This window comes from Rhinolophus sinicus, chromosome 2 (genome assembly GCF_057876585.1).
Source record: "Rhinolophus sinicus isolate RSI-liver-muscle chromosome 2, RSI-T2T, whole genome shotgun sequence".
NCBI classification, from domain to species: Eukaryota; Metazoa; Chordata; class Mammalia; order Chiroptera; family Rhinolophidae; genus Rhinolophus; species Rhinolophus sinicus.
In genome coordinates this window covers 52,895,737-52,910,525 of record NC_142502.1, presented here as the reverse complement: position 1 = coordinate 52,910,525, position 14,789 = coordinate 52,895,737, and the positions used below count along the sequence as shown (strand labels likewise).

The following is a 14,789-nucleotide window of genomic DNA, read 5'->3' as shown; positions in this document are numbered from 1 at the left end:
ATTTTTAAAAAATTCAAAAAAAAAAGACTCTAAGACAGAATACATTTGGGCATATTTTGCTTTCTTTTAAAGCTATTAATATTAAGCATCTTCTGAAAAATTTGTTCAAATAAATATTCCCTAATTTTTAAATCTTTTCATTTCTCCAACTGTCCACTGAACATATCAAATCACGATCCCTGTTTGCCATGACGACAGGCACTTTCTACACGAGATTTGGGCTTTCAGTGCCAACATCATTAAGAGATTCTTCAAATTACTTTTTAAATGTCCTTTTCCCTCAGGATTTTCACTTATATCTAATTAGACTACTTATTCCATGCCATGTAATCCCTGTTGCCAAAACTGCTAAATGCTTCAATAAGTAGGACGAGGGCATCAATGGAGCAAGACAGATGTAATGTCACTGGTTAAAAATAGAAGTGTGAAGCAGCTGCCTTAATTATGAAGCTTATTAATTCACGGTGTTAAAAAAACTTGGCAAGAGTTCTTATAAAATATCTAAGCTTTCCAAATAGCATATTGTTTAAAACTTAAAATACATGTTTTCAAATAAGGAAGGTTGAAACCATAGTTTTACCAGTAATTAACATCTGCATTTAATACCTATAATTCTTAGTTACAAGGTCACACAATTTTAAAAGGAACTCTGCTTCTTAATTGACTTTTTAAAAGTATATACCCTTACATTTCAATGATTTAAGTTTTTTGTTTTTGTTTTTTACAGTTTGAATTAAATCATAGGACAGGGATAAAATATGTCTAGGAGAGAAAGAAAGGTATAGGAAAAAGAGTTCTAAAGAGCTACTTTCTATAGAACCTGGAAAAACTTAATTATCTCATTAAACTTCAGTTTCATTTTCTGTGTATTAACATTCACCATAAAAGGTTGTTTGATGATTATAAATACTGTATGCAAAATGCCCGGCATGTAGTAGGTGCTCAATAAAAGGTAGTGGTTATTATTATTTAATGGATGTATTGGAAAGACAAGAGTTAAATAAATGGGTTACTATATAGAATAACATTAGTCAAGAGAAATAGTCTCAATACAATCTTTGGCTTTACACCTAGAATACAGTATTTTACTATTATTTAAAGGCAATGGCGTCTAAAAATGTAAGCCAATAACATATCAATTTCTTAGGGAAAAAAGGAGAAAGTGAAAACAGAAGTTTCAAAAGAGGTATTATTTGAGAAAAACATGTTGGTGGGCTTTTTCTTTTTCAGTGTTGACTGAAAGAAAGTGTATTTTCTTTTTCAGTGTTGACTGAAAGATTTACATATAATCAACAAGAAATTAGTACCTTAAAGTATAACAGAGTGCCACATTTGAAAATACAAATATCTCCCTCCCCCACAATATTCTGAAGGATAAAAATATTTCAAGTATCTAGTGGGCCAAGAGAAAACAACAACATGTAAATGTCACAATGGCCTAATCCTAATCCGTGCCTTTCCTGGTCTGTAACGGAATGACCATCATCTATCACACCACACATAACAGGCACAATTCCATCTTTTCTTTTAGTTCTTTAGTAGTTCTACCATTAATAAATTCATTCCAGCCCTTTTAAATCTATATATTTTTGACCCATATTATACCCATCAATTGAAGTAATAAATTCTCCGAGTTTATTATTTGCAGGATCAGCTGGAACTTCCAACTAATTGAAAAAATTACTCTGTTCAAGATCTAAAGAGGGGCTCCATTCATACAGTTCATGATTTGAATTTCAGTTACTCTGATTCAAAGCCTTTGCTTTTCTAGACTGAAATGCCCTATTCACCTATCTTCTATCATTTGAGTAGTTCACTTGGACTCACTCAAATGTTCTCCACGATGTTCTTTTGATGGGGGGCCAGAAGAAATGTATATAGCAAATCTCCTGCATAGGGAAGATTAATATGAAGGACAGAATACTATAACTTATTTTGTTTTTAGAGACTCTTTTTGATGATGGGCACATTCTGCTGCCATTCTTAGAGCATCATACTGAGCTGGTGACCTCAGTCAGTAACAACACCCAGGTGTGTTTCATAGTTTATTACCATAGCCCACAGTGTATCTATGTATTACACACACACACACACACACACAGACACACAGTTTGTCAGTAATGTTGACTATACTATCTCCTGTCCCTAGAAAGAACCTCACATATTTGAGGCAAAAAATATTTTGTTGGATGAATAAGTATGTGGTCTGTGAGTAGAAATGTGACTGATGGAATTTAATATGGATAGATGTAGAGTAACATATTAAGGATAAAACATCTAATTTATGCATGCTTCCTTATATGCTTAAGATATTTCTTAAGACAGTTTCATTTAGCATAGGTCCTTACTACTTGAAAGAGTCTAGTTTTCATCTTTAAACTCAGAAATTTCCTGTTGCCTCCATCCTTTGGTTAGAAGGGTTATATTATCAATAGAATACCATTCTGCAAAATACCAGGCTGACCCCAACCATCCTAATGATAGAGGAAAAGAATAGAAAGGGTAGAATTCAGGAGACAGGATATAAATGTACCTAATGTAAGGAATTTTTAATCAAACCTGACAACCTTCTGCTATGAAGCACTGTGGAAAAGGAAAGCATGCCATGTTAAAAATACTGTGAAAGGAAGCATACTATGAAATAGCCTAATTAAACACTTTCTATTTTATTTTTGAAAGAAAATGTCTTTTCTAGTAAATATTATAAAAGAAATAAAATTTTATCCCTACTGAAAAATAAATTCTAATTCTTATTTCAGAAAAGTTGATAGTAATATACAAAATGATAAAGAGCAAACATTTCAATTCAGTTAAATAAAGGAAAAACAACTCTATGTCCAAGTATGAGATTCTAAATACATATCTTCTCTAAAAAAAGAAAAGGTGTGAAAAAAAGGTACCGATGATCAGTGATGAATATATAAAATCTAGAGATCATACTTGAAACTGTTTTTATGTCAACAGAAAAGAAATAATAGGTTTACGTATTTTTAAATATTTGTTGAATCGATGTCTTAATATTCTTTATTCATTCTATGGCTAGCTTCCAGTTTGTTTTATCTGTGCCAGCAATAAGCAATAATCACATTACAACATATCCAAAGGACCTAAATGATCATAAAAAACATAACTTCAACACTATCATTAATACCAAAGAAAACAAAACGGAAAAGGTAAATACAATATGTAGCCTAAGAAATAACCAAAAAAAACTTCATTCACTGCCAAAATTAAACTGATAAAAACATTATAGTAAGTTCAAAGTAATACTGAAGAGAATAGAAACTTAGTTGTGATCTTCCCAGGAACACTAAAAATTACTCTTAAAAATAAATTTAAAAAATGAAAAAGTTTTCAAATGGCTTTAGAAACATCAATGGCTGTATCTTGGTAAAGGGAGATGCTGATAGTAAGTAAGTAATAATACTGAAGTGTTCAAAACCATTTTCTTTGCTCTGTTGTGTTTATGATCCTGTTCTCTATAGTGCCGGTCTCCTCTACAGCTTCTTTCTCTTTGTTTCAAAACCACAAGGAGATTAATATGCATTTTTGGAGGTGAGAGTAGAGAAAATAATGAGGCTATGTGAGTTATTTCAGAATCTTTGGTGTGGTCACAGAAAACATTTCAAAATTCTTCTCAATGAAAGAATAAGAATGATTACTAGAAATTGTTCTGTGATTATTTCAAACACAATCTTGCTTTCTTATTGAATGTTTCTTTGTTAGTATAGATATGTTCTCTAGTGAATAGAGAATAATCCCTAAGACAAGAAAAGAACAAACAGTGGTACCTGCAGATCTTGTCAAGGTGAGCCCTACAGTTCTAATGGCCCAGTATCTTCATTCAAAAAGAAGTCTCACTGAGATATTACGGACTTAGACACTATCTGGCAGATGGGGAGGGTTTCTTGGACTAAACACCACAAAAAAGATTACATCATTATTGCTACAGAAATTATAAATGAGTACAACACCTATACAAATACACTTTTGAGTTTATCTTACATATACTTACAGATGATTTGTTTTGTTTAGTTAGTCATAAAAGAGTTGATTTTGTTTTAATATAAATATACCGTGAGATCAGCATAACTTGTTTTTGGCAGTGTATTGCTGGAAAGAAACAGGCTGGAAGAAAATAATAACTTAATTGCTTTGGTACTGTATATATTTTTGGGCTTTTCTAGTGGGGTTAAGGAGGATAGAGAATGTAATAGACATATGGTTTTCATAAACATCCTTTACAAACAACGTACATCTAGTCTTAACACCACATACTTTGTACCCCCACCTCAGTATCCTTCACCCCAGTTTATGTGTCTGTGTGCGTGTGTGTGACATGAGAGGCAACACAGTACAGTGTTAAGAACCCACACAGTGTAAAGATCCTAGACTAGCACCTGGCACATGAAAAGTGCTCAAAGGCATTAGCTATTATTGTACGAGTTCCCAAGGTAGACAGTACTTTTAAAAATTTGATTTGGTAAATATGTCAAGGTAGGTAAATTTGAAAGAAAATTATAGTCTTAAATTTAACAGATACTAGTGTAAGATGCTTGCCCAAATTAATTAACCATGTATTTTATTGTCTTTCCCCCAGATAAATTCTTGTTTTTATGAATCTAAACTGGGAAATAATAAAAACCTCATTCTTAGGAATCTAAAATAATGTTTGTATTTTTTTTATACTTTACCTCAGAAATGAGTTTTTAATTTTACCAAAAAAAAATCATTTTTTCAATAGCTGCCTCATATACTTTAATTCTCTACTCTTTTCTATAAAGCAAATAATAGAAAACCGATTAATATAGGATCCATCCATCAATTCATTAATAAATATTTTCTGACTTGCTACAAATGTACTTGGCCCTATGCTGCACACAAAATGTACACACTAGTTTCTCAAAGGGAAAACAGTGAAAAAGTGAAAAACTATGAATGGGATTTTGAAGCCTATTAAGAACGATAAAGCAATAGGAGAGATTAGGAAAAAAGCTAATAAGTAAGTTAACTACCTTAAAACCAGTGAATTTATGAGGGAAAGACCTTAAAGACTAGTCCAATGGTTCTGAATTTTTTAAAAAAGCACCAACACCCTGAGGGGTAAGATAACATACAGTATTACTTGTAATATATATCCTGACTAATGTGCCAAAAAAGATTTGTAGTAAATTATTATACTTAAACTAAACAAAGACAAAAAAAATAAGGCATATATAGTATGCAGAAAAGGAGATGGAAAAGATACTCCTAATAGTAATTTTAACTTCAATATTAAATTTAATTCTTCGCTTCTTGGCAAAAAAGTAAAAATGAACACGGTCTAGGTTTTTTACCATGGGATAAATCTGATTATATTTTTTTTTTAGAAGGGGAGGCAATAGAGAGTTAAACAGCTTTCCTGGCATTAACTCGAAGAGAACTAATCATGTGGATCCTTGTGTAAAGAAAATTCAGTAACACCGTGGATTCAAGAAGAATTATCCTAAAGAAGCAATAAGAAAGGCTTTCAATTATAATTCATAGAGATTATTACATTGAAGGATGGGGTGGTCACCTGGCTGCCAAGGATAGCCCAGTTTATACCTATTATCCTGGCTTAAATATTAATAGTGCCCCGTTTCATTCTCAGAAGGATCCAAGTTTGGATGATAAATTATGTGGTCATTTTATCAATGGGGAAGTTGGTCCAGATACCTTGCTCTAGTGATTTTGTTTGACAGATGAAAGGACTTCATAAATAGTTTCTGTTAAATTTCAAGAGGAACTGGGTGGCAACAATTTAAGACCCAAATTTAAAGAGAAAGTATGGAATATGTAAAATATAATCTCTTTATATTAAAAAACAGTGCAATAATGTCATGAAACTCACACTCAGAATTGAAAGCAACTCTTCGGTACTGCATTCAGGCTTCAAACGCTCCTTGAACATTTTAACTGTTTGGTGCTTCAAATAGTAATAAGAGGCAATTCGGCCATATGTCAGAGGTTCAATGCTCCGATTATCCTATTTCAAATGAAAGATAAAATGACATAAAAAAGTACAATAGAAGTGCATACAGTTAGAAAATTAAAAATTCATACTGAAGTTATTATTGCAATAACTTTGTTAAACTTTTTGGTTATCATTAGAAGCCAAAGTTCTACTGTTAAAAAGCTGGACAATCTATCTTTTCAATTAAAATGCATGTGACTGAGTCATACCTCTCCAATATCAATACAGTAGGAATGTTCCAATTCAACCAGGGACTTCTCAATCAGATAGGACAAAAACTTGTTCACAGAATCATGGCTCACATCACTCAAATTGTAGTAGCTAGAAAATAAGCAAGGGTTCGAGATATTTTCTATTAAAATTATTGCTTTAATTTCACATCATTCTTTTCAGAATTTCAAAAAAAACCCCACAACAATTACATTTACAGCAATTCAAAGAAATAAAGCGATTGTGAATACCACTTCCATTTTATAGACCAAAATCCCCATAGTAAAGTTTGTTGACACTGATGACAACACATTAAAATATGTAAGATAAGCAGCTAAAATTCAGGATCACATTAAAAAGATCCTAACTTTCCAGTGTTAAAACTGACATTACTTCAGTTTAAATACCTATAGCAAACTGAACTTATGCACTAGATTAGAAAGGGTGAGGAACGTATTATATATAAATATATAATTCTCTTCTTTATGTAAAAGCCCATCCTCAATTACTTTAGAAAACTGAAAGAACTATTGAATTGGGTAGTAGATGAGTTCTTTTGGGAGATTTTATCAATTACTGTTCCCATAATGCTTAAGGAGCAAATGTCATCCTAAAGATGAGAAGGGACATCATCAGGCTGACAATACAGCAGTCTAAGTAAGCTCCTATACAGAGAAAACACATTGGTTCAGCTCTTTATGTTTTCCAAGTAAAAGCCTAATGACACGCAATTCACCTGACTGCTCCTCTCTGTGACTCCGAGAGGTTCTTGGCAAATCGTGAAAATCACTAGACATCTGTGTCTGGGAATAGATCCAAAAGGTGAAAGACTGCTCCACAGTCACGTCAGATCTCTAATTCCTGCTGTGTCAACCCTGTACCCCAGTCAGTATGGAGAATTTACATGCCCTACCTCCATCCAAATCAAGGAACAGGAGTGGAAAGTGGCCTTAGAGAAGAGACTCATCACTGAAATCCCAGCACCAAGGTTTTACATCTGTATAGGACTAGGAAGGGGATATGCATAGCTTGGGAAGAAAATATTATAATCTCAAATGGTAGAGGCCTAAAGGAAACCACAATCTGTCAAGTATAGTAATTTTTTTTCTTTTTTCAAAAGGAAAGATTTGGGGTTAGTATACTATACAATTATTTTAAAATACACAAAGCAGTTCTGAAATCATGGCAGGATATATTTTTGTTAGAAAGAGAAGTCAGCACAAATGGCTAGGTATAATCAAATATGAGAGTCTCCACTGAGTAAGGAATAATAACAGGCTATTTGGGAAAATAACTGTAAATCATAATTATATCCTGAAGATTTTAATTTTCATAAAAAAGAAATGGTTACTTTAAATTTTAGTCTGTAGAGAAATTATTGACTTTTCCGGAAAAGTTCTTGACATAGACCAAAACAAAGCAATATTTATCAATGAACAACAGAAAAATAAGTATTGAAACCAGTGCTGTCATTAATTTACACAAAATGCACAAACTTTTATCTAACTCGGCATATATCAAAGTGAAAAACCAGCATTAGAAACCATCAGAAAATATTTTATCCTGACAAATGACTAAGAAGTACTTAATTAGAATAATGTATTCTGTTTTAGAGATGAAAATAAAAATTCTGGACATTCAAAGCCCCATAAAAGATACAGATCCCTAAAACCATCACAAATTATAGTTGATCCATGAACCACATGGGTTTGAAGGGCGTGGATCCACTTACATGTGGATTTGTTTTCAATAAGTACTGTAAATGTATTTTCTCTTCCTTATGATTTTTAAAAAACATTTCCTTTTCTCTAGCATAATTTATTGTAAGAATACAGTATATAATACATACAATATACAAATTATGTGTTAACTGACTGTGTTATAGGTAAGGCTTCTGGTCAACAGTAGGCTATTAGGAGTTGAGCTTTTGGGGAGTCAAAAGTTATACATGGATTTTCGACTGTGTGGGGCTTGTCCCCCTAACTCCCACATTGTTCAAGGGTCAACTGTATTAACAATATATTTTGTCTTTCATTTTTCCCCAACCAATGAAGTTTATCAACCAAACTTTTTACAATATAAGTCCTTACTTTATACAATAGGCCCCCCTGTATCCATAGTTTTGCTTTCCGAGGTTTCAGTTACCCATGGTCAACAGCAGTCTGATAATATTAGATGGAAAATTCCAGGAATCAACAATTTAGAAGTTTTAAATTGTGTGCCATTCTAAGTAGCGTTATGAGATCTCGCACCATCCTGCTAAGTGTCACCGGGACATGAATCATCCCATTATCCATGCTGTACACACTACCTGCCCATTAATCACTTAAGAGCCATCTTGGTTATCAGATGGACCACGGTGGCACTGCAGTGCTTTTGTTCAAGTAACCCTCATTTTACTTAATAATGGCCCCAAAGCACAGGAGTAGTGATGCTGGCAATTTAGATATTCCAAAGAGAAGCTGTAAAGTGCCGCCTTTAAGTGAAAAGGTGAAAGTTCTTGACTTATTTAGGAAAGAAAAAAATCATATGCTGAGGTTGCTAAGATCTATGATAAGTATGAATTTGGCATCTTAAAATTGTGAAAAAGAAAAAAAATGTGCTAGTTCTACAGTTGCAACTGCAAAAATTACAACTATAGTATGTGATAAGTGCTTAGGTAAGATAAAAAAAAGGCATTAAGGGGTGATCAGTTAGCTCAGTTGGTTAGAACACGGTGCTAATAACACCAAGTTTGTTGGTTTGATCCCCAAATGGGCCACTCTGAGCTGTGCCCTCCTTAAAAAAAAAAGGCATTAAATATGTGGGTGGCAGATATGAAAATGAGATCCAATTGATGGCAATGTGTTGTGCCAGAAAGCACTGAACCTGTACAAAAACTTCAGCAAAAATCCCCTGAAAAGAATGACCACATTCACATAACTTTTATTACAGTATATTGTTATAATTGTCCTATTTTTAGTTGTTAATCTCTTGCTGTGCCTAACTTATAATTTAAACTTTATCATAGGTGTGTATATATATAGGGATAAATAGTATGTGTGCTCCGGTACTATTTGTGCTTTCAGGCATTCTCTGGGGTTCTTGGAACGATATCCCCTGTGGATACTACTACTGTATTTGGCTTGATAAGTCTATACATTTTCCAACAGATTTTTCAGGTGTTTGGATAAATATACAATTGATAAAGTTATTTCTAAATTGAAAAAACTAGTGAAAGTGTGCCTAGAACACTGAATAAATAGCACCATTTATAGAGCAAGAGCAGGCTACTCTTTATGCAATCAAAATTACAGAAGTAAAACATTACAAAAATATCATAAAAAACACAAAGTTAAAAACTCCATTTTTATCCATAAATTTATCAGGCCATTTGAAACAAAGAAATCTCATGGATGTTGCTACTGATTACCACAAACCATTCCTTATAAATATAACTGGAATGCCAACTTTACCATTTTATGCCTTCATGAATAAATTTGATACAAGTACAAATAACATTTAAAACCATTAATAATAAAAACTTTCCTTCAAAATTATAGGTTCTTTTTATATTTATTTTAGTCACTGTTTTATGTATTTATAAGATATATTTTAATGGGCTAATATTCCTTCTAATGTTTATTTAAGTCTTTTGGAAAAATTTTTAGACTAATTTGTGGCTCATATTCAGATAAAGTACAATTAGGGAAAATATTTCTTAAACATTTAAAAAATAAATTGCAAAAAAAATTACCTAAAACCATGTCTCCAGGACTATAACAAATTATCTGATGACTACGCTAAAATATTATTCATAATCTGACTTGCTAAAAATTAACACATTTTTAGCAGCATAAGTTAAAAAACTTCCAATGATATTTCTTCTTAATATAATTCTTTTCTAATGTACTGACCGATGTTTTTATTGACTTGCAAAATTCAATTTAAGTAATTGAACTGACATAAAATTTACTCAATATTAACACTTTTATACTTACAATATCTGGGGCTAACCTAAAATTTAAAAATCCCTAAAATTGTTTTCCTCAGGTATTATGGTGTGATAACTTTTGTTTATTTATTTATTTTTAAAAAGAGACAACTTTTAAATATAGAGAATACTAATTAAAATATTATATTCAACAATAGTAAAGTCTCAATCATTAAAATACTTGGCTCTATGCAGCAAACACAAATACTAAAATGCATCTATTTTTGTTAATGATACAACATCACTGATTTCTACCAAGTAGTCTTTGTTAATATTTCAACTGAGATTCTAAAGTTACTTAAAATATTTCAAGTACTTATAAAAGTAAGATATTACTACATTTGAGACATACAATTTACAAGACATTGTTAAATAATAAAAATAAATGTGAATTATTTTTTAGGTAACAAAAATTTGAGAGATAATGTATTCTGACACTTTTCTGTGAATAAAGGATGGAGTTTATATTTCTGTGATCTTTATTAGCATTATTGGCCTTTGCTTCTATCACATAAACTTTTCTGTCATCGTACAATTTCTAGCCTAAATGATTATAAGCATTTAGCTTAAAACATTACATATCATTATTTCAATAATCACTTTACTAACTTGAAAAAGCATGCAACAGTTAAGTAAAAAGGTCTGTTTTCATGTTGCACTCTCCACAGTACTAAATTTATAATTTACTGATTATTTAAACAGAAATATTACACAACTGTTTAATTACGGACAAAGGATACAATGTATTTTCATGCTCTCTGCATTGAATCATCAAATCATTATCTTCTCTTTGCCATAAACAGACAGCCTACCTTTTTGTCAGCATGCTATTTCATTTATTTCGCAGAGAAACCCAGTTTCACAATAATTGACTTGTCAGAGCTCTAATTTATGAGGCTGAGCTCTGTAAGATTTCTCTATATTGGACTCAACCTGCACACAAGCAGGGTTGAATATTTACAATGCTGTTAACAGGTGCTGAGTTGTTTAATGATTCTAATAGCCAGAAGCGTACTGAGAAAGCCAGCGGGATCACAATTACAGGCTGTTTGAACACAACAATTACTAGTCCCCTGAGAGGTGTGAAAGTCAAAGGCAGTTTGATACTGACAGCATCTAGCACATTGGCTAGACAAGCTAACTTCTATTAGCAGTCCATTGGGAAAAAGTCATAACAAACCTCTCCCTATCATAAAAAATTTACAAAGTTCATTAAATTAAACAATCAAAAAGTAAAACAATTAAAAATAAATTATCTTTAAAGGCTCTTATCTTTAAAGGACAAACAAAAGCATCACATAGGAAACATCAAGTTATCTTTTTCCAACCCTAATAAGGATGAAATTTCACCAATTGAGAATAAAAGAGATTTTATTGTAATGTAAAACATAGATAAAGTTACACCAAACAGTTTGGATTTAATGTGAATAGCGGCAGCCATTTCCTGTTTGGTTTATGTAAACCCAGCCAGAGATCTCGCTGGGAAATTTTTCATCAGTATTGAAATGCTGCTGCTATAACTGTCAGTACTGGGAAGTCATTTGTTACAGCACCATGTTTTTTTATGTTCAGATTATGCAGCAGTAATAATGACAGAAATAATGAAAGTGGTTACAGGGACAGCTGAAACTACCACATTCCCCCCCCCAGAAATATTTAAAAGCTTTCTCAAGGGAAAACAGAGAGTAAAACTGAACATACAAATTGAATCCAGAACTCAATTTAGAATATATATTTCATGATGCACCAGTACATGTGTTTATATATATTTGAACAAACTAATGTATATACATATGTATTATCTACATATACTTATACATATAAATATGTATCTTTATCTGCATATATGTATTTGAATATACGTATTAACGCACATGAGATTGTAAACTGACAATCTCTCAACATAACTGTAATTTAGTTAAGGTCTTGGATTTTTATTGGTTTTCGCTTTATATATATATGTTTTATTGGTTTTTGCTTTATATATATATATATATATATGTTTTAATTCTGTTTTTAGTCACCTAAAAACTTGTAAACAATTATAACTTTTTAGTGATTGCTCTTGTTATCAAGATGAACCATTCTTTGTCCTTTTTAATCTTTTTTTGCCTTGAATTTCATTTTGCTTTCTCTTTGTTATTGTTCTTCATATCTTCTTTCATTCCTTAATTTTCAACTTTTGTATTTCATTTTGATTTCATATGTGGCTTATAAATCATGTTTAGCTGGATTTAGAAAAATGAATCTAAGAATTTCTGTCTTTCAACAAGGAAGTTTAATTTATAACATTTATGATTATTACTGTGCTTTCTCGAAAAGAAGACCAGATTTTATATTAATTTTTGCTCCAAAAGATGCATTAGGGCGTATTTTCAGGGGATATCTTATTTTTTCATGTACAACAATCTACATTTATTCAAATACAGTCATGTCATCTTCTTCTGGAACATCATCATAACATACTAAATGCGTCCATCTGGCTGACAATCTTAACTGGGCCTTGTTTTCTGGGTAGGTCTTATTTTTGGGGAAACACGGTATTGGCCTGTCTCATCATATGAATAGATCCTGTCAGTCCTCTACTCAAAATCCCTACATTGGTTCCCATTTCACGCAGAATGAAAGTCAAAGTCCTGACCACGATCTCTAAGGTTCCATGTGACCTGTACTACCAGTGACCCCCAATTAACCTTCTCTCCTTCTCCTCACCATCCTGTACCCTACCTCAGCTCCACCTCCTCCTTGCTGTGCCTTGAATACACCAGACACGTCTGCCTTAGAGCTTCTCCGGGTCCCTTGGCCTAAAATGTCCCCTAGATAGTCACATGGTCAACCTTCTCACTTCTTTCAAGTTTTTGTTCAAATGTCAGCACCTTTTTTTTTTTTAAAACAATACAATATTATTAACTATAGTCACCAGGCTGAATATCATAACTCCAGAACTTATAACTGAAAGTTTGACAAACATCTCCCCATTTCCTCTGTTAGCACCTTTAACTAGGCCCACTCTGATTCCCCCCACCCACTCTACCCTCTGACTTCCCGATTGTTCTTTTCTGGTTTCTTTTTCATAGCACTCATTACCTTCTAACATACTTTGAAAATCACTGTCTCTGATAAAAGAATATGAGGGCCATGAAAGCGGAAAATTTTGTGTTTAGTTTACTAATGTATCTTCAAAATGCCTAGAACAGTGCCTGGAACATAGCAGGCGCTCAATAAATAAACTAAGGAATGTAGATTTAATTTTTAAATGCATATCTCACCATTTTAAGGAGCCAACTGCACATGCACCAAGTCAGGCACCACCATGTGATTCAGCACATTTCTTAATGACTTCAGCTGTCCTGTGTCCCTAACTATAGAGCAAACTCCTCGAGGATATCATACATTAACTAAAATAAGCTGAAATAAATACATACAATTATTCACTTTCTAATATAATATATTGTGATCATATAGTATGATCACATCTGAGACATCATCTGATTCACTGGGCAAATTCATACGTCTAGAATGTCCAAAGTTCTGACTTTTCTATTCTGTACCTGAATTACTTTCAAACGTACTTTCTTTCAGTGCAAAACAGAAATAAACAGTTGCCCTGTACTTACCTGGGGTTCATGATAAGACGTCGGAAAAAGTAAGTCCAAGTGATATAATCCATTGCATCTTGCTTAGATGTTATTGTACCACCAGCAATCTCTGCATTTAAATGGTCAGAGAGCACTCCTAATAAACTATATAGTGAACAAGACATGGGAAACATACATGAACGTTAATGAACCACACTTTATCTCACACAGTCAAGACTCAGATGTTACGTTCCAAGATACATAACTAATGTGTTTTGTATACTTTGCATATTTTGTATATAATTTTGGGGAAATGAGTTTCTAGATGGAAACAAGCACAGGTTAACAGGAATAAAGCCAGTAACTTATAGGCGGGAAAGATGAGAGCCAAAGTAAGATCAGAACCACAGAAGATACACCTTGGAGAACAGGGAAAAGTATTCTTATGGGGTATGGGAGTAAGTATGGAGTAATACTGAAATGATGAAAGGAGATTTGGCAAGAAAGGGATAAGAGTTATGACTGAGCAAAGATATTCCCTTCATTCATTCAGTGAATATTGAGTTCCTAGTTATATATAAAATAATTGTACTAGGTGTTGTAAAGTATGCAAAGATGATGAGATGTGTTGAAAGACTGGCATAACAAAATGTTCATTTTAGTTTCTTATGTAAATAACAAAAAATGGAAGCAATGTACAACAAAAGAAAAGGTTATATAAATTATGATATATGGAACAACATGCAGTTATTAAACATAGTTGTAACAAAGGATGTTTTAAGGAAATAAGACAATGCCCATAATAAAATTAATGAAAAAAAGTTGCTATATTACTCTCAATTTATCACTGGAAGAGCATAAATCCATATAGTCCATTTGGAAGGCAATTTGGCAATATCTATCTGAACAATCACTATGACTTAGCAATTTCACTTTTCCATTATCACCTGCTAGAGAAACATTTATATGTTACAATAGGAAGCAACATACTTCACTGCAAAATTGTATGCAAGAGGAAAAATTGGAAACTCTC

At 32.4% G+C, this 14,789-nt stretch overlaps 1 protein-coding gene across 1 annotated transcript in view; it reads right to left on the bottom strand.

The window, feature by feature from the left end:
- The window catches only part of ASCC3 (activating signal cointegrator 1 complex subunit 3), a 300,443-nt gene that overhangs the window by 54,962 nt on the left and 230,692 nt on the right, over positions 1-14,789 (bottom strand). The window contains exons 34-36 of the mRNA XM_019738872.3: positions 13,796-13,921; positions 6,205-6,316; positions 5,873-6,007 (exon numbers count right to left, since the gene is read on the bottom strand). Of these exons, the coding sequence (XP_019594431.3) occupies positions 5,873-6,007; positions 6,205-6,316; positions 13,796-13,921 (373 nt within the window). The remainder of the gene's footprint in view (positions 1-5,872; positions 6,008-6,204; positions 6,317-13,795; positions 13,922-14,789) is intronic.